This window comes from Xenopus laevis, chromosome 8L (genome assembly GCF_017654675.1).
Source record: "Xenopus laevis strain J_2021 chromosome 8L, Xenopus_laevis_v10.1, whole genome shotgun sequence".
NCBI lineage: Eukaryota > Metazoa > Chordata > Amphibia > Anura > Pipidae > Xenopus > Xenopus laevis.
In genome coordinates this window covers 42,471,391-42,495,232 of record NC_054385.1, presented here as the reverse complement: position 1 = coordinate 42,495,232, position 23,842 = coordinate 42,471,391, and the positions used below count along the sequence as shown (strand labels likewise).

The window sequence follows — 23,842 nt, the reverse complement described above, 5'->3', positions numbered from 1 at the left end:
TTTGCAGAGGGATAAGTGCAAGGTTCTGCACTTTGGTGGCCACTACAACAAATAAAGTACTGTACTGAAGAAAACATAATTTTGCCACTTTATAGGTCCCTGGTAAGGCCTCACCTGGAGTATGCAGTGCAGCTGTGAGTTCCAGTCCTTAAGAAGGATATAAATGAGCTGGAGTGAGTGCAGAGACGTGCAACTAAACTGTATAGTGGGATGGAAGACTTAAATTATGAGGGTAGACTGTTGGGGTTATGTTCTATGGACAAAAGGTGCTTGCATGATTACTCTTTACAAATACATTAGGGGACATTATAGACAAATAGCAGCCGATCTTTCTTCCCATTGAAAGGATCACTGCACCAGAGGCCATTCCTATAGACTTTCATTTAAAGCAGAGTCAGTGGTTCTTCGAGGTAAGGACAGTGATGTTGTAGAATCCCCTGCCAGATGATATTGTGATGGCTGATTCTATTGCTTTTAAGAGGGGCTTGGATGATGTCTTGGACAAGCGTAATATCCATATTGCTTCTAAAATCTACAATTAGTATAAATATTGGTATATATAGTTTATGTGTATGGACCCATCTTAACTTAACTATGCAGCCTCCACCTGTCCTGTACACACTAATTTCACAAATTGGGGGCAGCTAAAGTATAGGACAGTCCTGCTATGTCTCACCCAAGGAAGCCATTAATAGTGCCTCAGTGCCTCCCAGCTCAATATCAAAATTTACATTGAGTTAACAACAGTCTCACTCTCACTGAGAGTTCGGCCCTGTTCCCAATGCTACTCACTGCCTGAAAATCATAGAAAAAGAAAGAGCTCAGGGATGTGTATTTATGTTTCTAATTATCTGACATGCCAGGCATGCATATGTCTGGGAAGGATTATAATTAAATTAGGAGGGAGGGTGGGGGTGAGTTATATAATATAAAGTTCACAGTTCACATCGGTTGCTTGTAATCTGCAGCAACCAATCACTCTGTAGCATTTTTTCTGGCTTCCTGTATGAAAGTAACCTGATTGGCTGCTTAAGGTTACAAAATCTGAAGCACACTTTGCATCTGTTACTGCTTACCCTAAAATGTGATGCCTACACCCAGGGTATGGGCTGGCAGTCCGATAGCTCTTATTTATTACACAGTGCTTGAGAATGATTTAGATCTAAAGGTAGGCTTTGCCCTATTAGCAAATTAGATTTAGGCATTGCAATCATTATAAGCAGCATTTGGGAAACTCAAGCAGCACCTTATTTAATAGTGAGAACAGTGAAGAACACTATATTTAATAGCGAGAGCAGTGAAGCTGATCCAACTGCAGGTCATATATAGGTCGTTAGTGAGTCCTAATTGGCTAGATCAGTTTAAAGGATTAGCGTCATTGTACAGTTAATCTTAATCTGGTCCTTTGGTCGACATGCAGAACAGTGATTTGGGAGGTTTATGACACGTCTCAGTTATGTGCACCAACTTCTTCCAGTTGAACGTGAGAGAGTCAGGGGAGCGCTTGCAGAAAATGTAAAAGGCCATTCTATGCCACCAACTGGAAGCATTACTGCTGCTAATATCATGGGGACTGGGCCTCTTGCAGTTATTGAGATTGATGTTCACAGACTGGAATGATTGAAGTGAAATCTTGCAAAGTCTGCCAAGAGACAGAGATTCTGCACCTACAAGGGTGAGTGCATCAGTGTTATTAAATGCCCCGTATAGGTAACCCATCAATAAAATCCAAATCCCTCAGCCTTTCCTGTGCATCCAGTGGGTTAATCACCATCTGTAAGGATTTAAAGAAATAGAATATTAATCTTGCAACGTGCTTATAAAGCACTCACTGAGTAAAGGTAATTCACTGGATCACAACACTGAGTGTATATTGTTTTATTACTGCAGAACAGGTAGTATCTCTTGTTTTATTATAAGAAAACTGTCAACACACTTCATTTTGCTGCTATGAAACATGAAGCATACATTGTCTCCTTGCAAAGGATAAATCATCCTCCCTTCCTCATTACAGAACAATGAATACAGACTGATTTAGTCTGCCGACGGGCATTTATTTTTGTCAAATTATGGAAGCCTTAAACAAATAGATTTTCCTGCCAAGATTTGCTTTCACATTAATTATCGGGGCCTTGATTTTCTACATCTGTAATTTGTAAATATCGATTGCACCCTTGATTTAATTTGATCCGCATAAGTGATATTAGGCAGTCTGAATGAAAGGTAATGAAGTGATCCAGTATGTGTATGTCCAGCACCTCGGCTTTGTAGGGTGGGAACATTGTGCACGACTGTACCAGCATGTAATAAAAGAAGTAATGCATATAGGGACTGAATATGTTACAGGATAGGATTTACGGGAATACATCTATGTAACTGATCTATGTACCCTTTGGTGGTACATAGATCAGTTACATTCTGCCAGTGGTAGTACTAAGAAATCTATCTTTCATTAATTACACAAGATGGCAGTATACAAAGTATTACTTGTATATTTGTGCTAAGGATATTTTTTTCTGTCCCTGGCCTACCCCTGAAAGATTCCTGCAAAATGTCTTGATTCTCAACTCCCTGCTTCCTAATAATATGTGTGGGCAGTAGAGTAACTAGATGTTACTGGGCCCCACAGCAAATTCATTTTTGGATCCCAAACCATCTGTAAAGGTGGCCATACACAGGCCGATAAAAGCTTATTGGCCCTTGTATAGGGCCCTCCAACAGGCTTCCCCAATCGATATCTAGCCGAAAGATGGCCAGCTGTCGATCGGAACGGGACTAAAAATCTCGTCGGATCGCGGCCGCATCTGTTCGTTGATACGGTCCCGTAATCCGACCACCCGTTAGCCATCGTTAGGATCCGATCGTTGCACCCTAGGGTGGGCATATCGGGGAGAGATCCACATTGCCAAACGAGCGGATCTCTCCGTGTATGGCCACCTTTAGTTGACCTATAATACCTAGATATATTGAAATTGTTCATAATGTACATTAGGGCCTTACTGGGCCCCCTACACTCCAGCCCCCCCCCCCTGCACCTGCATGGTCTCCTTCCTCTGTAGTTACACCCCTGGGTGTGGGTTAGATATATATGATTGATTAAGACAAGGATTTATAACAAACATATGCATGGGCTGTTGTAGTTCTTTGTGTCCTTTGCTCCTTAATTGATGAAAAGCATTGCAAGCTGTCCCAAGTGTTCTGTTTTTTGATAAAAAAACGGATCAAATTCTTCACAAATAGATACTACCAAAGAACAATCTATTTTTGACCACTAGAGAAGCTGTTCTTGGTGTGATATAAGAAGAGATAAGCAAAGCAGAACAACTGAGCTGCCCCTGATACCTAGAAATGACAGTATGCAGAGAAGCAATATTCACTAAAGACAAGTATTCTTGTTCTTCAAAAAGTACAGGCATTCCTGAGCAACCCCTCTAACTTCTTCCTGAGTCACAAGAGGTTTCTCATTCTTTATCTATGAACAGTTACTAGAGGCAGGGAATAGCTATAGGTATTTATGGTAGTTAGCACCTGTTCACGTAACCGGCATTCATGCCGAGCATCTTTTTTAGTAACTCAGGTACTCAGAAGGCAAAACATTCATTATTTTTTGTTACACTTCTGTTAATAGAGAATGCCTGCTCATACCTATACTATAAAAATACATAGGTAGATAAAGAAGCTTTTTGCAAACAATAAACCAGACTGCAGCTTTCTTTGTTAACTGCCCTGGTATAACAGGGTTTTAGAATATCATTTCAAAGTCTCTTGAAGGCTTAAGGCTATTGACAGCATTAAGCAACTAATACAGCTTATGAACACTGTCTGACACCATAAGGATCAGCTTCCCCAGAACATCTTGCTGGGGCCCAGTATCCATGGGATCTGAATGCTGAGAGCGCATGAATCAGGAGCTGTCCTTGAGCTTATAGTGCTGAATATAATTGTATGCACTTCAAACATGGTAGGAATTGTCCTGTATTGTTTAATATCGGAACAGAGAAACAGGAAAAAGCAAAGCCATTTTAACTCCCATTTATAACTGTAAAGTGCTTACAACTTGTCCTTGTACATTCTATCTAACTGCAGCCCTCTCTGTACGCGAGGGCCCTCTATAGTGCTAATTATAAATATCAGTGTCCTAAAAATAACAGATTCTTTTGTTGCTTCAGTATTATCTTCTACCAAGAGAACAGGCAATCGGATTAACCATGATTAGAACCAATGGTTCACGGGAGCCAGATTTGAGGTGGATGGGAAGCAAAAATAGAAAGAGGCAAAGTATTCTGGGAAGAATATGCCATGCTTGTGTGCCCCTTGTAAAGAAAATCCAAATACTAAAAAAAGCACTACAAGTATCCTTGAAATTCCTGCTTTTTTCCACATTGGACCCTGCACATAGAGCAAAATGTTGCCTGATTGTAATTTGCAATAAAGGTATTAATAACGGAAAGTGTGTGTATGTATGTGTGTGTGTATATATATATATATATATATATATATATATCACTGAAATACCTGCAAGAAGAAATTTCTTTATCACATACATCTCAGGATCCTGGTGGGCAATGATCATGTTCCATAGATTAGATTACAAATTCATTGCAGCCCAAGAGCCCTCTGTTATAATATATAAAAGCAGAGCTCAATCATGTGATGAGCACTGATATAATGATTAGTAGATTAAAGACACTGTATGAATGAAATTCTATATTTTTTGCATTAGAGTCTATAGCTATAGTTTCAGCCTGAGATTTTATGTTTGCTCGCTAAAGGAAATTTACATTTTAATGGACTAATCTTGACTTAAATAAATACAGTGCAACTGTGGTATTTGGCGCAGATGCACAAGAGTAGCAGAAATGGTTGAATCATGGAGCACACGCCTATGGGCCACTGAATTCTTGGCCATTTCTAGCCATGGAAGCATGACAGTAATACTGAGTGTAGCTAGTAGGGATAGCACATCTGAAATTACATGGAAAGCATAATCTAAACTCTAACGACAAGAATTCTACAAACCTTTTTATTTAGATGCTAATAGGAAAATGTCAGCATAATTTAAGATACAGTCCTCATTTCCATGTCTCTGGTTACGTTTTTTTTTTTTAAGAAACCAACATTTTAAAAACGACATCTTAACAATATAGCTGATATGTTTATGTAATCGTCTAAACTGGCCTTGTAATTAAAGGGGGAGACTAGTCAGTTGAGGATATAGAGCATGCTCACTCTGTTCATACGCATCCAGAATGTGCCCAGTTTTCTAGATAATACTGAATGCTGAATCTGATTGGCCCTCAACTGTATTTTAGACATCCGATACCCAGGGCTGGTCCTATCAAATGTGGGGCCCAATTAGGGTTGCTACCTGTCCGGTAAAAATTATGGTTGATCCCAATGTTATTAATAGGGAAAAATGATAAAATATAGAGGAAGGCCAGTATTTTTTTTCCAGAAAAGGTGGCAACCCTAGGCCCGATTGGGATCATTTTGGCAGGGCCCCCAGACAAGGTGTTGCTGACTACTGACACACCAAGTATATAAGAAAATAGGGAAAAATAGGATATAGGGGTACACAGGGGAAGAGAGAGAGGGAGGAAACAGGAGCACATGGTGCACGAAAGATTGAGAGCAAATAGGACCCAAAAGAACAGGAAAGAGGGAGCAAATAGGGGCATACAGGGACAGGAGAAAGAAGGAGAAAATAAGGGCACACAGGGCAAGAGTGAGAGAGAGAGAGAGGGGAAATAAGGGCACACAGGGTAAGTGAGAGAAAGGAAGAGGAAATAGGAGCATACAGGGTAAGGGAGAGAGAGAAAGGAAGAAATCAGGGAACACGGGGGAAGAGAGAGAGATAAAAAGGAAGAAATAAGAGCATACGGGGTAAGAGAGAGAGAGAAAAGGGAAGAAATAGGGCACAAGGGGTTAGATAGAGAGAAAAAGGAAGAAATAGGGGCACATGAGGTAAGATAGAGAGAAAAAGGAAGAAATAGGGGAACACAGGGTAAGATAGAGCGAAAAAGGAAGAAATAGGAAGGAAAGAGGAATTCTTGTCCCCGCTCCCCCCTGGTCCGGGGCCCCCAGAGGAGCGGGGCCCTATTGGGCCCAATTGGTCTAATAGGCCTAAGACCGGCCCTGCCCATACCCAGCCTAGAGGCATGTGAACTGTTTTAATGCCACTTACCATTGAAAAATTGGGGATGGGGTTTTTGGTGGGGCAAGAGGGAGGGTGCAGATGGTGGCAGGGTTATACCTTTTGGCCCGGCTCTGACCCCTGCCATAGAGGAGGAGAAACATTCAGATCCCAGCAGCATCATGTGCTGATCGGCCCTCCCTAATTATTCAGGTATGCAGGGTAGTATAAACAGTGTCTTGGTGCTGCTTACATTATGCCCATCATGAATACAGTGTTGTTAAAAGTGAGCACTGTATTCCTTGGTATGGTCCTTTGTTCCATTGTGGAGTGCAAAGATCTGAGCTTCTGGGTGCTTAACATACATCTTTGCAACAGTTTGTCACATTTTGCACCCTCCCCATGAATCATTAATGACTTATACGGAGGTTGAAAACAATGCACATATCAGCCATAGTCCAGGGTTACCAGAGTACTGTATCTGGCAAAAGCAGGGACACTAATAAAATGTAGTTTTGATTACGTATGTCAACCAATCAGATCTTTGCTTTTATTTTTTAACATAGATCAAAACAAATTGCTGGTTGGTTGTCATGGGCAACTGCATTGGTGCAATTTAGCACCACTGTCTTCAAAGATCAAATGCAGCGTTTTATCAAACAACAAAGCACGTAACACACAGCACTTCAATTGCTTTTTCTTGGGTAAAACACACCCTGGAGGAAGATTAGTCCCACTATCTGGTTTAGAGAGAGAATTTAATATTCTGCAAGTAATATATTACTTCGATTCCTAATTCAGTGGTAGCCACAGGGTCATCGATAAAGCCTAAGTTATGCAAACCAAAACATACAGGTTGTGTGACCCAGTTTAAGAGAAATAGCATTAGCATTTTTTCTTATTTGCTCTGGCCAAAGTACAATGAATACAGGAGGATTACAAATCAGCAATGTCCAGCCTACAGCAGATGACAGATGATGCTAGACACTCCTTTAAATGGAAATATCTTCTTTTCAGAACTATCATGCCTATATTATCTGTTAATCAAGTCATTAAGAGCTATAGACTGCTGCTGTGCTTACCCCTAGAAGCAGCAAATAGTTGGAACATGGATAGCAAGAAGGTTAAAGAAGCATATTTAATACAGTTTAAACCTCCAATACATTAATTTTATTTGACTAACGGGAAGTTCACCTTTAAATAAACTTTCAGTATATTGCAGATGGACCTATTCTAAGCATTTTTTAAATGGCCTTAAGGAGGAATATAATTAAAAATTGCAAGCTATGTTTAAAATGGCGTTTTTGCGATTGTTTAGAGCGGCAAATATTATATCACTAAGCAAAGGTTAGAGTTAATACCTGCTCTGGAGTTTTGTTAAATATTTAATTGCAAATTGCGTGCTTTGCGATTGCAAAATTTTATTATATACACTACTATTTGGGCACCAACTTTGTGAGGAAGTCATTGACGTCTGTAATTGGTCAAAAAGGACGCAAACATGGTTGCCAACATTCTGGTTGTAATACTTACTGAGCCTGGCAACCAGAAAGAGATCTATTAATCTGGCTCCCAAATTCTGCCTGTTTGCAAGGTAATTATGGAGCAAACTGGAACAGTACCATAAAATTATTCTAATTAAAATGGCATTATTGCACAGCCATGTTTCAGGCCATGCAACCCTTTATCAAGCTGAGTGAATGAGAACGAATGTGGCTGAATATGAAGTTCTTTGCGGGTGTTTGTAGGTGTTTTGCAGTTTGCAATTTGAGGCTAACAGTGAAAGCAATTTAATCATAGAAGTATTGCTTCCAAGATAATGTTTTTTAACTAAGAATTATTTTAATATGTCTTGACTACCTTTACACCTCTGTAGACTGAAGCTTGAGGTCCATCTTTATCAGCTGCTCTGTTACCTGCATGAGTGCAATGCCAAAGGAGCACTGGCCTTTTTATAGCTTTGGATTATGCACAAGCTATCCAAAATGGACCGAAAGTGACTACCTGCCATTTTCAACTTTTCCATCTAAAATAATCCTTCTTGGGTCACTTCTGGCCATCCTCTGCTTTCCACAATTGGTGAACTGCATTCCATACAAAGTGGGAGTTGTTGGACCTTGGTCTTGTGACCCCTTGTTTTCGAAAGCACTTCCAAATGTTGCTGCCAAGTTAGCTATTGAACGTATCAACAAGGATGCGTCCCTAGATCTTGGAATCTCCTTTAATTATGTGATACTTGAAGAAGATTGCCAAACTTCCAAGGCCCTTTCAACCTTCCTCACATACTCTGGAGTTGCTTCAGGTTTCATTGGCCCTTCCAATCCTGGATATTGTGATGCTGCCACACTGCTAGGAAAGAACTGGAACAAGGCCGTGTTTTCCTGGGCTTGCATCAACTATGAGCTGGACAATGTTAAGAGTTACCCAACCTTTGCTAGAACTCTTCCTTCCCCCACCAGAGTTCTTTTTAATGTAATGAATTATTTCCAGTGGGCACATGTTGGGGTCATTTCATCTAATGAAGATATCTGGAGGGACACTGGCAGGAAGGTAGCCAATGCCCTCCAGAGTAATGGTTTGCCAGTGGGAATCGTTGTTTCCATGGGAGATGACGCTAGGAGCACCGAGCAAGCTTTGGAGAAGGTCCGAAAAATTGGAAACATACGCAGTAAGTTTGCCTGTTTCATGTTCACCCATTTTTTTCAAAGTAAATATGTCAAGACAATGGTCATGATTTAAACACCAATAATATTTTCTTCTTCTTAAGTCTTCTTTCATAATTTTTGCTTAGCCTCCATGAATGTGTTACTGGCTTTTTATTTTAGATTATGCTTGTCTTAGTTATGTCTTCTTTCTTTATCCCATAATCTTCCTTTCCCCATGCCTTATGCTTCCTCTCGGATAATCCTTTGATGAAAAAAAAACAAGCAAAGGTTTTCAGGTGGCTAATGTGGCATGTCCTGGTATTACTGGGGAAATGGTCATGCAAATGCCAACCAAAACAGCCAGCAGTAAAACCTGTATAGATATGTCGATTGCCTCTATAGATACCTTAAAGGGATACTGTCATGGGAACATTGTTTTTTTTTTCAAAATGAATCAGTTAATAGTGCTGCCCCAGCAGAATTCTGCACTGAAATCCGTTTCTCAAAAGAGCAAACAGATTTTTTTATATTCAATTTTGAAATCTGACATGGGGCTAGACATATTGTCAATTTCCCAGCTGCCCCAAGTCATGTGACTTGTGCTCTGATAAACTTCAATCACTCTTTACTGCTGTACTGCAAGTTAAGAGTGATATCACCCCCTCCCTTTTCCCCCCCAGCAGCCAAACAAAAGAACAATGGGAAGGTAACCAGATAGCAGCTCCCTAACACAAGATAACAGCTGCCTGGTAGATCTAAGAACAACACTTAATAGTAAAAACCCATGTCCCACTGAGACACATTCAGTTACATTGAGAAGGAAAAACAGCAGCCTGCCAGAAAAGCATTTCTCTCCTAAAGTGCAGGCACAAGTCACATGACTGGGGGCAGCTGGGAAATTGACAAAATGTCTAGCCCCATGTCAGATTTTAAAATTGAATATAAAAAAATCTGTTTGCTCTTTTGCGAAATGGATTTCAGTGCAGAATTCTGCTGGAGCAGCACTATTAACTGATTCATTTTGAAAAAATCTTTTTTTCCATGACAGTATGCCTTTAAACTGTGTTTAGTCTTGAAAATTCATGGTTACCAGCCAAAACAAACAGACAAATAATAAGAGCCCCTTTAGATTGCACATTTCCAGCTACTACAGTATCATTAATATAGGCACTAATAACTAAAATGTGAGGAGATCTGAGTTAGTGCCTAGGCAATTACATAGGAATTGGGGTTAGCATTAGCATGGACTTCCTTGTAGGAATAGAGCTATGATTACATTCATTATTGATTATTGATTATTAATATGATCACAATTTTACATTACTAGAGGGATGTAACTATGGTTGGTGACACTGAGAAGCAGTGGGGTCTTCAGCTAAAAATCTTATGCAAGTTGCTTACTGCTATAGCTGAGTTGGAGAGATTAGTCAAAATAAACCCAGCATAATTAGATTCAGTATGGCTGGCTCAACAGCAATTCTAAGGTTGTGGGGTGCTTATACACATATGGGACCCGTTATCCAGAATGCTTGGAACCTGGGGTTTTCCAGACAACAGATCTTTCCATAATTTGGATCTTCATACCTTAAGTCTACTTAGAAAACCATGTAAACATGAAATAAAATTTGGATTATTTGGATAAAATGGAGTCTATGGGAGAGTGCCTTTTCGTAACTTTCTGGATAACGAGTTTCCAAATAATGGATCCCATACCTATACTGAGTAGTTATTAAAAAAAGCAGTTTTAGGGGTCAGTGCCCTGATCTAAAGATCTAGCTAATCAGTCATCTCAAGATCTGCTCTGGCTCTACCTAAAATGTCACAAATAAGCTTTGATTTATAAAACATAACACTTTGTTTAAATGATATCTTTGATTCATACCCACACAGACTGTACTTGCCATAAATACCCAGAATCCCAGTGGGCCTATCAGTTAACCGTCCCCTCAATATTGTGATGTTTTGTTGGGGTTCACCAACCATGCAGGGAGGAAGCAAGTGGGACCTGAACCTACAAAACTCTGGTTCAATTACATTTACCTGGACCACTAGCTATTCTGGCAATACCACACAGTAGCTTCTACGACAATCAATTTCTCAGTTCCAAAATAATATTCTGTTGCCAATTCTGCTGATGGCCATAGTAGTTAGTGTTTGTGACTAAGGCTTTATCAAAATCTTGGATTGTAGTCCAGAGTCCCATTCATCATAGATATCCAGTTTAACACAAAAGAAGCACCACTATTCTTACAGGACTCCCACAAGAGATTTCATTGAATTGTTCACCAGGGTATTGTGCTACTGTGAACCCACGTTCCCCAATTCTCTGGGTATTTAACTTTGGCAATCAGAAAATGGAACCTGAGTGAGTTTAAGCCCAAAGCATAGAAATCTGATAAGATAATTATAAAGGTTATAATTTTCATTAGGTATCCAGGAGTTGGTTTCTATACACTGCATTTCCCAAAAGCACTGAACTTCTAAATTAAACTGATTTAGGCATTCAGTACTGAAGAATATCTAACTCATTTCCCCTTATGCTAACACTAGTTCAAATTTGTTTTAAAAGACTTTGCTTTTCAGCCGAGATAGAAATTTGTCATCCATTTTCTGTCATTATTCCAGCTACTTGTTATTCAATCATGTAAGCACTTGAACAAGAACTGAGAAACATTTGGGTGTCTTGACACTCTGGCTCAGAATCCCTTCTATAATCTACTTATCTGCAGCATTTCTTAGAATAATCTGCATACTTTAGCACATAATCACTTACCTTGGTAGATTTGTGCTCTCAATAAAACAAAGCACTATGAAGGAGCCCAAAATATTGTTAATTTGCGCGGCAATGCTTTCTTACGTATCCCACAGTTGTAAAAGACTTCAGGAATTTAAATAAAATAAGGCAGCATATTCCACAGTCAGATTAACCCCCTTTATTATAGAGGTGCAAACATTAAAGCACCTACTCTCCATTTGAGTGCAATGCCTTTTTCCTTAAGAAGTAGTGGAAATCTATGAATGCAGTGGAATGCGCTATTGCTGCCATCCCTGGTTATTCTGAACCATATTGTGCCACAATTACACACAATGGGGCATTTGCTATGACCTGGGAAATTCAAGAGCACATCCCTTTAAACTCATGCATGGAGCACTTCTGCCCAGGTAAATGGCTGCGCTCTGCACCTCGTACTGGATAAAAATGTGGTGCGAGAGAGCAGAGACATACAGTAATTCAGTAGGCAAGGCTTTCTTGATGCAAGTGCAAAAATTGGTATTGCACCCATTTTTTTTGCACTTTGCACCCTCTCTTCTGTGTTGTATATGAGCCCTTAGGGACTAAGGGGCTCAAGAGCTAGCCCTGTCTTTCTTCTTTGAGACATTCCTACCTGATGTCTAAAACAGGCCACACTCAATTACAAGAGCAGAGTGCAGAGGTTATTTGCAAATCTTGATCCTTGAGAGCGGAACAATTAACCAAGCACTTTGTATTTTCTTTATCTACGGATTGACAGCATATTTTAGATGGTTACTATAGTGTGGTTTGCAAATGAGTATTTATTTTCCTGGCTTTGTATTACAGTGATCATTATGTGCATGCATTCTGTCCTAATTGGGGGACAGGCACAACAGCAGCTATTGGAAGTGGCCCATGACTTGAAAATGACAGATGGCACTTATGTCTTTGTTCCTTATGACACACTCTACTATAGTTTGCCATATCGCAAGGCCACATATGAGATGCTGAAGAACAGCCCCAAGCTCAGGGATGCCTACGATTCTGTACTCACAATCACAGTGGAATCTGAAGGCAAAACCTTCTATGAAGCATTCCAAGAAGCACAGGAGAGTGGGGAGATGGATACAAATATAGAACCAAGTCAGGTAAAGTAGAACAGTCCACCCTTGCCTCTCCTTGGGGAAAGTTAGTTTCCTAACTTACATGTGTGGGTTCTCTTAAGTATTGTTACATGAAGCCTTCAGTCTATATTTCTTGTATAGGTAGAGTACACTTGGATAGTTCCCCTTTCATTGGCTGAAGTACCACCCATCACAGAATTAAATCTCTTAATTAATACAAATATATGAGAGATATGTTTAGTACAAGTATGGGACCTGTTATCCAGAATGCTCAGGGCCTGGGTTTTTTAGATAATGGATCTTTCTGTAATTTGGATCTCCATACTTTAAGTGGCAGATTTATCAAGGGTCAAAGTGAAAATTCGAAGTAAAACAATTCGAATTTCTAGCTATTTTTGTGTGCTTCGACTATGGAATAGTCCAAATTCAATTTGAATTTGAAAAAAAAATTAGAAAATTCAAATATTGAAATATATCATGTAATGTCTCTTTAAAACTTCGACTTCGACCATTCGTCATCTAAAACTTGCAGAATTGCTGTTTTAGCTTATGGGGGACATCCTAGAACCTACATGGATTCAATTGGTGGACTTTGAAAAATCAAAGTTTTTTTTTAGAAATACTTCCAACTGAATTTGATCGAATTCGATCTTACTTCGATTCGAATGATCGAATACAGCCCAAAAAAAACACGTTTTTTTAAATAAATTTCAGTTTTGAATTTCGAAGTTATGGAAGTTCAAAAAAACTCCCATTACTTCCAAATTCAACCCTTGATGCATCTGCCCCTAAGTCTACTAAGGTATCATCTTAATTAATTAAACCCAATATGATTGTTTTGCCTCCTATAAGAATTAATTATATCTTAGTCAGGACTATGTATAAGGTAATGTTTTATTATTACAGAGAAAAAAGACATACTTTTTACAAATTGAAATTATTTTATTGAAATGGACTCTATTGGAGACAGCCTTCCTGTAATTCAGAGTTTTCTGGATAATAGGTTTCTGGATAACAGATCCCATACCTCTATATATATATATATATATATATATATATATATATATATATATATATATATATATATATATATATATATATATATATATATATATATAGATATATATATAGATATATATATATATATATATATATATATACTATATAATACCATGTGCATTTAAATAGCAACATAGCATAGCAAAGTATTGTTGATTATTTTCTTTTGCTCAGGTGTCACCATTGTTTGGAACCATATACAATGCAATATATTTCACTGCTCATGCCATGAACAGCAGCAGAAGGCAGGGGACGTGGGTGTCTGGCACAAGCTTGGTAAAGCATTCGAAAAACATGCAGTTTAATGGATTTAACCAATGGATTAAAACAGATATGAGCGGCAATGGCTTCACAGACTATGTTATCCTGGATGCCGACATCAAGACATATGAGCTTCATCGCACCTACGTTGTGGACATGGAAACTGACATGGTCCGTTATATGGGGAGGCCAATTCACTTTCCAAACGGGGTCTCACCAAAGACAGACTCCTATTGCTGGTTTTCTAATGGAAAAATCTGCACAGGAGGTGAGTTCAGTTCTGTACTAAATGCGTCAAGTTAGCAGTTACGGGAAAAGTCACATTCCTGGTTTCTTCGTGTTTGGGAGAAGACAAGCTTTGTAGGTGAGCTTGTGTTGAAGAGTCATACACAAAGGGGTAGCACCTACTGTAGGTTTTCTTGCACCTAGCTTCATGCACCAACTGTTCCTACTAATGAACATGAGGCACCAGTGTCAGACTGGACCCCAAGGGTACACTAGAGGACCTGAGCTGCAGGGCCCCCCACAGCCAACAGATGCCACTCACACCTCCCCTGCCATGACATTTGACCTGCCCAATACACCCAAGCCGACCTCTGTGCAAAGACCCAGGGTGGTCAGACACACCAGGATTTTCCCATTATCCCAGTGGGCTAGTCCAACTCTGTGAGGCACATGGTGCAGCATGCAGAGCCGCAATGGAGCCCTGTACGTTATGCCTGCCTCTGACCAACATAAAGGAATCATCACATTGGGGCAGATTTACTAAAGGGTGAAGTCAGTGGCCGACGCTAGTGAAAATTCGCCAGAAATCTCACTAACAGGCATAAACGACAATTCACTAGTGAAATAGTATATCACTAATGAAGTTTTGCGCCATTCGCCAGGCACATTTTTTCACCCAGGCGAATGATCGTTTCTGCGCAAATTCACTTAAGTGCGAATTTTCCATTATGTGTTGTGTTTTCCATTTTCCCCTTTGGCAAACAGAAAAGATTAAGCTACATCTTCCTCAATTTTATGTCAGTGACATCACATCCTGTATGCCGAAAAGTTATAAAACAAAGAAAAAACCGCTGGCGTTTTTTCATATTTTAAAGTGGGATTGTGTTTAAAAGTTGTTCCCTATGAAATGCTTGCGCTGACAAATTTATGTTAGCAAAACTTCTTAAGCGTTCGGCTCTAACTAACAGGGGCACCAGGAATTTAATGTCATTGTTTATTGCTGTTCCAGGTTACAGATTGGCAAGTGAGACTTTAATAGACACTAGGTTCGCTTGGGTTGCCCATATTGATAATTTTGTTTATTTCTGCAATTGTTTCTTCATAGAAATGTACAAACTTCTTCTGTTATGGCATCAGCTTCCAGGTTGATCAAAGGTAATGAAATATTTGGCACATCCCCAGAAGATTGATAAAGTTTAATAAAGTTCATGAAAGTTGCTTCAACCCTTTTCATCTTGTGGATCATCACATTTCCCCATTTTACTTTAGAATTATTTTGTTGATGCTATGGAGGGTTCCATATTGAACCCCATTTACTTTTGCCACTTCCCTCATGGGAAAATCATGCCACATTATCAATAGAGCACTACAGAGTTACTAAGATGTCTATAGTGCAAATGTCCATAGGCTACTTCTTGTTGAACAGCAAACATATCATTTGTATACTCATAGCTTTTCATTTTAAGAAGTCCCAAATGGTCAGAGTGAGAGAGTCAATGGGCTAATTTTACATTTCTAATGGATAACAACGGGCCCAGGGTCACTGGGATGCCTCAAAGTCCTCCTGTAACGATAGCTTACCCTGGTGGTCTAGTGTCTGGTGGGGATGGACCCACTCTGCGCCTCTGGTTCCTATTCCTTATGGTGCCGGCTCTCCTATGGCGCACGCCGCGTGCACTTCCGAGTTTAACGCGCCAGCGTGAAAATTCAAAGGTATTTAAAGGGGCTTTTGAATGTAGATGATTGCCCATTGTTAGGTCTAACTTGTTTAGTTCCTGGGTGCTTATTCTATGTGAATCCTATTGTGTATCCTGGTTTTGACTCTTGCCTGCCTGCCTGACTATTCAAAATTCTCCAATCCTGACCCTTACCTGTCTGACCTTGCTTGAACTCTGCCTGTACTGACCCGGCCTGTCTGACTACGCTATTCCATAGAGTTGTGTTACCTTTCGTCCTAAATCCTTGATAAACAATCGTGCCCCTTTGCTCGTCCAGAACTGTTGCTTGGCGCCTCTCTTATTAAGACCTGGCCACTTCCCTCATGGAAAAATCGTGCCACATTATGACTAGAGCACTACAGAGTAACTAAGATGTCTTTAGTGCAAATGTCCATAGGCAGCTTCTTGGCAGGGACGCCAGCCCCATGGTTCCTATTCCCTTTGGTGCCGGTTCTCCTATGGTGCGGGTGTGCACTTCCGGATTTTACGTGCCGGCGTGATAATATCATCGCACTTTGGTGTGGAATTCAAAGGTATTTAAAGGGGCTATTCAATGTAGATGATTGCCCATTGTTAGGTTTAACTTGTTCTGGGTGCTTATTCTACATGAATCCTATTGTGTATCCTGGTTTTGACCCTGGTCTGCCTGCCTGACTATTCCAAACTCTCCAATCCTGACCCTTGCCTGTTTGACCTTGCTTGAACTGTGCCTGTACCGACCCGGCCTGTCTGACAACGATATCGCGTTTGATCCTCCTGAGTTGTGTTGCCTTCTATCCTAGATTCTTGGTAAACAATCGTGCCCCTTTGCTTGTCCAGAACTCTTGCTTGGCTCCTCTCTTATTAAGACCTGGCAGCATACTGAGGGCTCCTCCCGAAGTGAAAGGTGGCTGCTACAGGTGGAAGAGAGCCTAGTACCTGTTCTGAATTTAGGGTGCCAATCGTGACACCTCCCATAAATTGAAATCATCCTCTGATAAGCTTGAGTTTTAAAAGCCCTTTGCAAAGTAGCTCCCCAGCAGTGTGTCTTTTTTAATGGTCATTTCCTATTTGTTTATGAGAACAAAGAGGCTTAATAATGGAAGAATAGAGTATAGTATGAAGAGAAAAGAGACTAGGAGAATAAAGAGGTTGAGTGAGGAGAGGAGGAATAATAGTTTGGAAAGTGGGCCCTCAGCCTAAGGTTTTCTGGTGGGCCCCTGGCATCCCAGTCCAACACTATTCCTCAGCCATATAATTCCACTAAACCACAATCCACTAAGCATTCATTCTCAGATGCATTTTTTAAAAACTGTTTAAAACAGGAATTATATTCTTTAAGAAGACTTTATGGGTGGCTGTAAGATAGTGTCCACTTTTAACAATGGTGCTAAGCTCTTCTGCTCTTCTTGTCGTGTTTTAGTACATACAAGTCAATTGTGTTAAATATTTTTTTGTATGCAGGTTTTACAAAAACAAAATGTATGCATTCTTCCCTTTACAATGGAAATGAATACTGGCGATTCCAGCATTTCTCTGTGCATTCTATTGTTTGTTTAAAATTTTACTATAAAGCAATTTATAATTAAATATCACATGATAAGATAAATTCTGGCATATCACATGGAATGTAATTTACAGTCTGCAGTTACTGATCACAATGCAATATCTTAATCTATTTGCTCATCCTCCTGTTAAATAGAACTTTAATGAAGAGCTTAATAAGCAGGATTGCAGGTCCATAGGCCTTCCACTGATACACCAATAACAATGCAACTAACACATATCTAGGTGGCTTAAAATTTGGGTCTATACACACTGAAACACATTTAGTCAAATAACGTTCAATTCAGTGTGACAAGGAAAATACTGCAGTGGGTTTCACAGTATTATGATATTTCGCTCATTAACTGAAAAAATCCTGGGAAATTGGCCAAGATAATTAATGGTAATATCCTCTTTCTGCCAGCCATTAATAACATGGCATTGGGCCACGTATATATATCCTGTGAAAAAATCCCTACAGTTACAAAACTGCACTTGGCACTGGTTAAACCATAAAGAAACAACGCCATAAAGCCTTGGGGTTTGTATAAAAATTGACTATGGTTATCTGTAGTGACGAGCAAATCTGTTAGAAGTATGACCTTTACAATACTGTAGCCATTATGTACTGGAAAAACATTAGACAGGGTATACATTACCAGGCTTATTAAAAATATTATAATATCACTGTTCAGGCAACCAAAAGCATGGCCCCTGTGTTGATTCTAGAATAAGAGCACTTGGAAGTAATATTGGAATTTGTAAGAATATGATGCTTATCCTTAGAAACCCAGAATAGTCATCACACTAGGAGGCATATTTATCAAGGGTCGAATTTGGGAGTTTAGAAAAACTCCCATAAACTCAAAATTAAAAAAAAAAAGACCAATCTAAATTTATTAAAAACTACACATTCTTTAAATTCGGGTGAATAGGATCGACCTGCAAACTCAAATCAAATTCGAATCTGTTTTTTTTCTATAAAAAAAAAAAAGAAAACCATCAAACGACTCCAAATTGATTGTAGGAGGTCCCCCAATTTGGCAGGTTTTAGATGGCGAATAGTCTAATTCGAATTTTTAAAGAGACACTACATGATAAATTTTGAAATTCAAATTTTTTTTTCAAATCGAATTTGGACTATTCCCTAGTCAAATTACATTAAAATAAACTCAAAAATTTAATTTAAAAACTCAAATTTTAATTCAAACCTTGATAAATCCGCTCACTGATAATTACAATCCTGCAAGAATTCAGGAAGGTGTCATAGTATAAAATGATTAAGACCAAATCCCAGGTGGCGGTTTCCACACCCTGACTAACTCAACTTAAAGCCAACTTTCCATTCATTTCCAGCAGGCTTCATGCTTTGCATTTCATATCTTTGGACAGAGCGCAGTGATAACCTACAAAAGACCTGTAAGACCAGCTATTGATAACTACCAGCTAACACCTGTCTCAATGTTAAAGGAATAGCATTTTACACTTTGGCGTGCCAAAAGTTAGGCACCCCAAGTGACTACTTTTATTTACCTGACACCCAGGGCTGGCGTACCTATCAGCAGAAAACTGCACTGGCCCAGGGTTCTTCTAGCGACCAACATGGAGAGATCCTCTTCCTGCTTCTTCGGGTCTTCTCACAGTTGCGCATGCACAATAGAGCGGAAAGCCAGACTTTAACAGAAAAGCCGGCTATTTAGCTTTACTGAGCATGCGTCTGCCCCGGGAAATTTGAAAACCAATGAAGCAGGAAGAGGTGCTTGCTAGGAAAACCTCGGGCCGGTGCGGTTTTCTGCTGATCGAAGCACCGGCCCAGGGTGTCAGGTAAGTAAAAATTAGTCACTTGGTGGTGCCTAACTTTTGGAACCCCAATTGTAAAATGCTATTCCTTCTCCTTTAAGGTCCTTGCAAGCATTGCACCCAATCTATATTATATTATTACTGACTCTGGACTAGACATCCCCCTTTAGGACTTTAGGAATAGTATGAGCTTTGTGTTTTATGACAATGCTTTCCTAATAATGATACAGAAGATATTTGATGTTCCAAGTTCTTTGGCTGCAGTCTTAGCTCAGCTCACACATATCTGCCAGGGCAGCTGTACTGTCAGGCCATATGCAATAGAATTCTAAACACTTGAGGTCTTTGTGGTGGCTTATGACAAAGACGGAAAGATGACCTTTTGGTGAAATGGTTGGTGGCCCCATATTTTCAGTGACATTAGTTTCCATACTCTTTTGCCTCTCTTCTGCTTTGTGTATAAAATAGCAAATTGTGCTAATATATTGAAAGGAATGGCAAAAGAAAGCTTACCACAATCAAAAAGCAATCAAAAATGGAGAGGAAAAGTACATAGTCCATGCTGACAGCTATACAACAAGTAGCAGCAACCAGAAGGGATGCACCAAACTATTTCTGGATTCAGTTAGGGCTTAAACAAATCAAAGTGTTAATCTTCAATCGAATCCCAAACTGAATGCTGGATTTGGCGTATCTCTAACAAAAAGCAGAGGGCAGCAAGCATGTGTCTTTTCAGACAGGGCAGGTCAGTAGAACTCTGTGACAATTAAATAAAATATGGTATATTGCAGATAGATGTAATCCATGCAACTTTGCAGTTATTATCCAAACTAGAATTAAAACCACTATCGTGAAAATGAAAATGTAATATGTGCTTAAGCTCATAGAAATAGGACACTTTCTAAAATGAAACATTTCTGTACCATTTCTGAAATTATCAAGTTACTCTTCACCTGAGCAACCAGCTTCTCTACATGTAGCTTTTGTTATGTCAGTCTTGTAATACCAACACCATATTGATTAGACAGTAGCTGTCAATCAAACTCTGACTCCAACTCCTGCATGTAGAGAGACATATTGCTTAGAGGGAGATACAGAAGACTAACTTGGATATTTCACAAATGTTACAGAAATTGTTATTGAATATATTAATTTTCTTATTTGCATGTGATGAAGATATTCTAAACATGCGCATTTTATATGAGTTCCGTCTCATGAAAAAAGAAACTTTTAATATAATCAACCAGTGAATTATTCTGCACCTTATCTAAAATAATCCTGTTACTCCTTGCTATCCCCTCAGCAACCTGTCTCTCTTCACGCAGCTATATTTTCATATATTCAGAGACGTTTTTGCGATTTAGCCATACAAGCGGATCTCTCCCCGATATGCCCACATTGAGGTAGGCGATATCGGGCTGATCCGATCGTGGGCCCAAGGGCCCAACAATCGGATCAAAATGTAGGCAAAACAGGTGGTCGGATCGTGGGACCGCATCAACGAACAGACGCGGCCGCGATCTGACGGGATTTTTAATCTTCTGGCCAGATATCGATCAGGAAAGCCAATCGTAGGGTCTCACGCTCGGGCCAATAAGCTGCCGACTCGGTCTGTTGGCAGCTTTTATCGGCCCCTCTATGGCCAGCTTTAGCTCTATTACCGTGTCAAGGCAAAGGGAACACACACCAATGTATTTGACCTAACCCTCAATGAAAATGTAATGCCAACTCCTTCACAAGTGGTACCTGCTCTAACCCAACCCAGCAGAGGGAGAGCTCTGACCTTATCTATTTCATGATAACCCTTACTGGTTTATTGATTGAATACTGCTGGGCGTTATGGAGTAACTGAGTCATCTGTAGTGACTTTTGGGAAACCAGATGTGTGCAGAGAATCATACAGATAAGAGTTGTCATTATGGGGCCCTGACTACTCATGGCCCTTAAGAGTAGTAGGGAGGGAGAGCAGCACCAAAGTAGAATTACTAGGGCAGGATGTGATAGTAAGGTCAAATGCTGCTACTCATACCTAATACAGATAAGGATATATACAAAAACTACATGTGATTCCAGTTTGCAGGCTGATTTTATGATCAACACACATTGCAGTGCAATGAAACTTAAATATAAACAACGTTTTTTTCCAAGATCTAACACATATAAACGTCTTTCTTCCACAGGTATTGAACCTGCCTTGGCATTAATGGTCTTTCTCTGCATTGTTGTTGCCATCATCTCTATAAACGGACTTGCATATGTTATAAGGTTGGTCTTGTTAAATGCACTTAGCAAAGAATTCATTGAGCAGGACTTGCATTTCCTCCATTTTTCTAAAGCCATAAGGTCTCATTTACTAAAGTGGGGGTAAGGTGTAAAGTAAATTACTGTGGAATATGTTAGTCCTTTACCCATTCATTTTGTATACATAATAGAAAATAATCCCTATATTGTCGTGCATTATAAAGCACATTTATGCTAGTGGAATGGTGAAATCCTTGCTTGTTTTATTTATTAGCTTTTCATTTATTAAAATATATACTCAACAAGAAAAGTGTAACAGTGCACCCCTTAGTGCTCATTAAAGCAGCACTTTCTCTCCCCATCTGGCAGCTTTTCGATAGAGTGCATTGTCGGGGGTGCAGGCCAGTCCTGTCCTTGCTGCCTACCATAGGGAAGGTGGTAAATACATTGTTCATAGAGTCCTGTGCCGCTCCTTAACTTAAGTGCCTCTGAATAAAGCACAAATTAAGGGACGAGTATGGGGCTAGAGGGGGGCAATGCCAATGTGTCTCCCTGTTCTACCCCTTATGAATACAGTTCTGCCAGGTGCAAGCACTGTATTCTTTAGGGCAGTTACAGGTTTTTCTGCTCTTTAACAGACCAGAGGAAGGCAGTGAGCAAAGTGCAAAAAAAATTATTGTGGCTGTTTTTTATACTTTGCATACTACCTTTGCTTGTTGTGAATGACCCCACGATAATGTTATTCTTAACCTTGAATTGCCCTTTATGGTAACATTAATACTTGGGGAGTGCTATGCCAGTGGTGGTGTCTTCAATGTATTCTTTCATGTGGCAGATAATTAGTAACATGTGACAAATATATGTGTTTGTTTCTCCAGACGCCATATAAATAAAATTAAGTTAGTTAGAGGACCAAACAAAATTCTCTTGACTCTGGAAAATGTGACCTTCATCAATCCGCAACTCAGTGTCAAGGTAAGAAGACCTGATCTTCCGCTGAAGCCAATCTTGTTAGTGTATATTTGAGGTTATATTTTTCATTTAGGAATAATTACTCAGGCCCAAAGTAATTCAGATATGTAGGAAGGATTGTGTCAGTCTTCATATTCAGACATGAAGGGAGGATTGTATTCTTCTTCACTCACAGAAAATGAGAACAACATGGTCTTTCTGTAACTAACATATTTTTTTCTTTAACCTCCTGCCTATTCACATATCAGGATACAATTATTCAAATCTGGAATAACCCAAATGCTTTGTGATAGTGATATGAAAGTTTATTTGCCTTGAACACAAACAACATGGGAAGTGAGAGGTTCATTAATGGTCACTGCCCTTCATTTTCACAAACAAGATGGGTCTGTAGAGTACAGTAGCGTTTGCTCATGCTACAGTATTGTGGTATTACATTGCTTATTTATAATCTTCTGATAGACTTCTGATAGATGCAAAACATAAACACAATCAATGCATTAGTTGTTTTATTGTTTCAGCTATTCAGAAAAAAATATTTTATATGAAAACCTAACAGCAACAAAAAAAATATTTATTATTTGCTAAAACCCACCATATTCTTTTATTAATTACATAGGATAAATATTGAGGGTCTGTATATCTGACCAGGCAGGTTCAAGAATTGAAACCATTTCTAGAGAGTAAAAGGCCCGTGTTTGGATTGTATGCATCCATCATAGTTGTGGAGTGCTGTGTTCTCTGCCTTGAGCACTGCTTGCTGGCATAGATCTGAACACAGGATCGGGACCAATATTTCAGTTATTATCTCACATCCCAACTATACTGGAACCTGAACTATACTGGTAATTGTTAACTGATATTTGCACTTTTTTTAGAAACTGAGCAATGATGGTAGTCGTACTAGTGACAGCGGCCCAGCAGTAGCAGATACCAGGAGTATGAGGTCTCCAATGAGGTCAGGTTCAATTCAAAGCCTTACTCCTGCTACCTATGAGAATTCAAATGTAGCAATATATGAGGTAGGTAAATATATAAAATATATATATCCTGTGTGCTGCTTGATATGATTGCTAGTCTCCAAATGAAATCATACCTAATACAGAAAGATGCAAAACTGTGGCATATATACACACTGTATGTAGCGATGTGCTTGTTGTGTGTTTTTATAATTTATGATATAGTACACTCCTACACATTTTTTTCATGTATGTATCTACAAAACATTTAGGGAGCCATTTATTAAACCTGAACTTTATCTGGTCGAGGTTTTAAAGGGGAAAACTCAAATTTTCCGTGGCAAATTTTTTTTTAGAGGTTTTTTTTTAGAGGTTTATTATACCCCAAAGCTGCTAAAAATCCAAATCCAAAAATACTCCTCAAACCTGTCGAGGTCATGTAGAAGT

General features: G+C 39.4%; 1 protein-coding gene across 2 annotated transcripts in view; it reads left to right on the top strand.

The window, feature by feature from the left end:
• The first annotated feature begins 1,138 nt into the window (after positions 1-1,138).
• gucy2f.L (guanylate cyclase 2F, retinal L homeolog) overlaps positions 1,139-23,842 on the top strand; it is a 42,164-nt gene continuing 19,460 nt past the window's right edge. Inside the window, exons 1-7 of one of the 2 annotated variants that reach the window (XM_041572735.1) lie at positions 1,139-1,675; positions 8,010-8,801; positions 12,359-12,660; positions 13,870-14,224; positions 21,404-21,488; positions 22,343-22,439; positions 23,315-23,458. In XM_041572735.1, coding sequence (XP_041428669.1) covers positions 8,054-8,801; positions 12,359-12,660; positions 13,870-14,224; positions 21,404-21,488; positions 22,343-22,439; positions 23,315-23,458 — 1,731 coding nt within the window. In that variant the 5' untranslated portion in view covers positions 1,139-1,675; positions 8,010-8,053. The remainder of the gene's footprint in view (positions 1,676-8,009; positions 8,802-12,358; positions 12,661-13,869; positions 14,225-21,403; positions 21,489-22,342; positions 22,440-23,314; positions 23,459-23,842) is intronic. The other variant, XM_041572736.1, reaches the window with a different exon arrangement.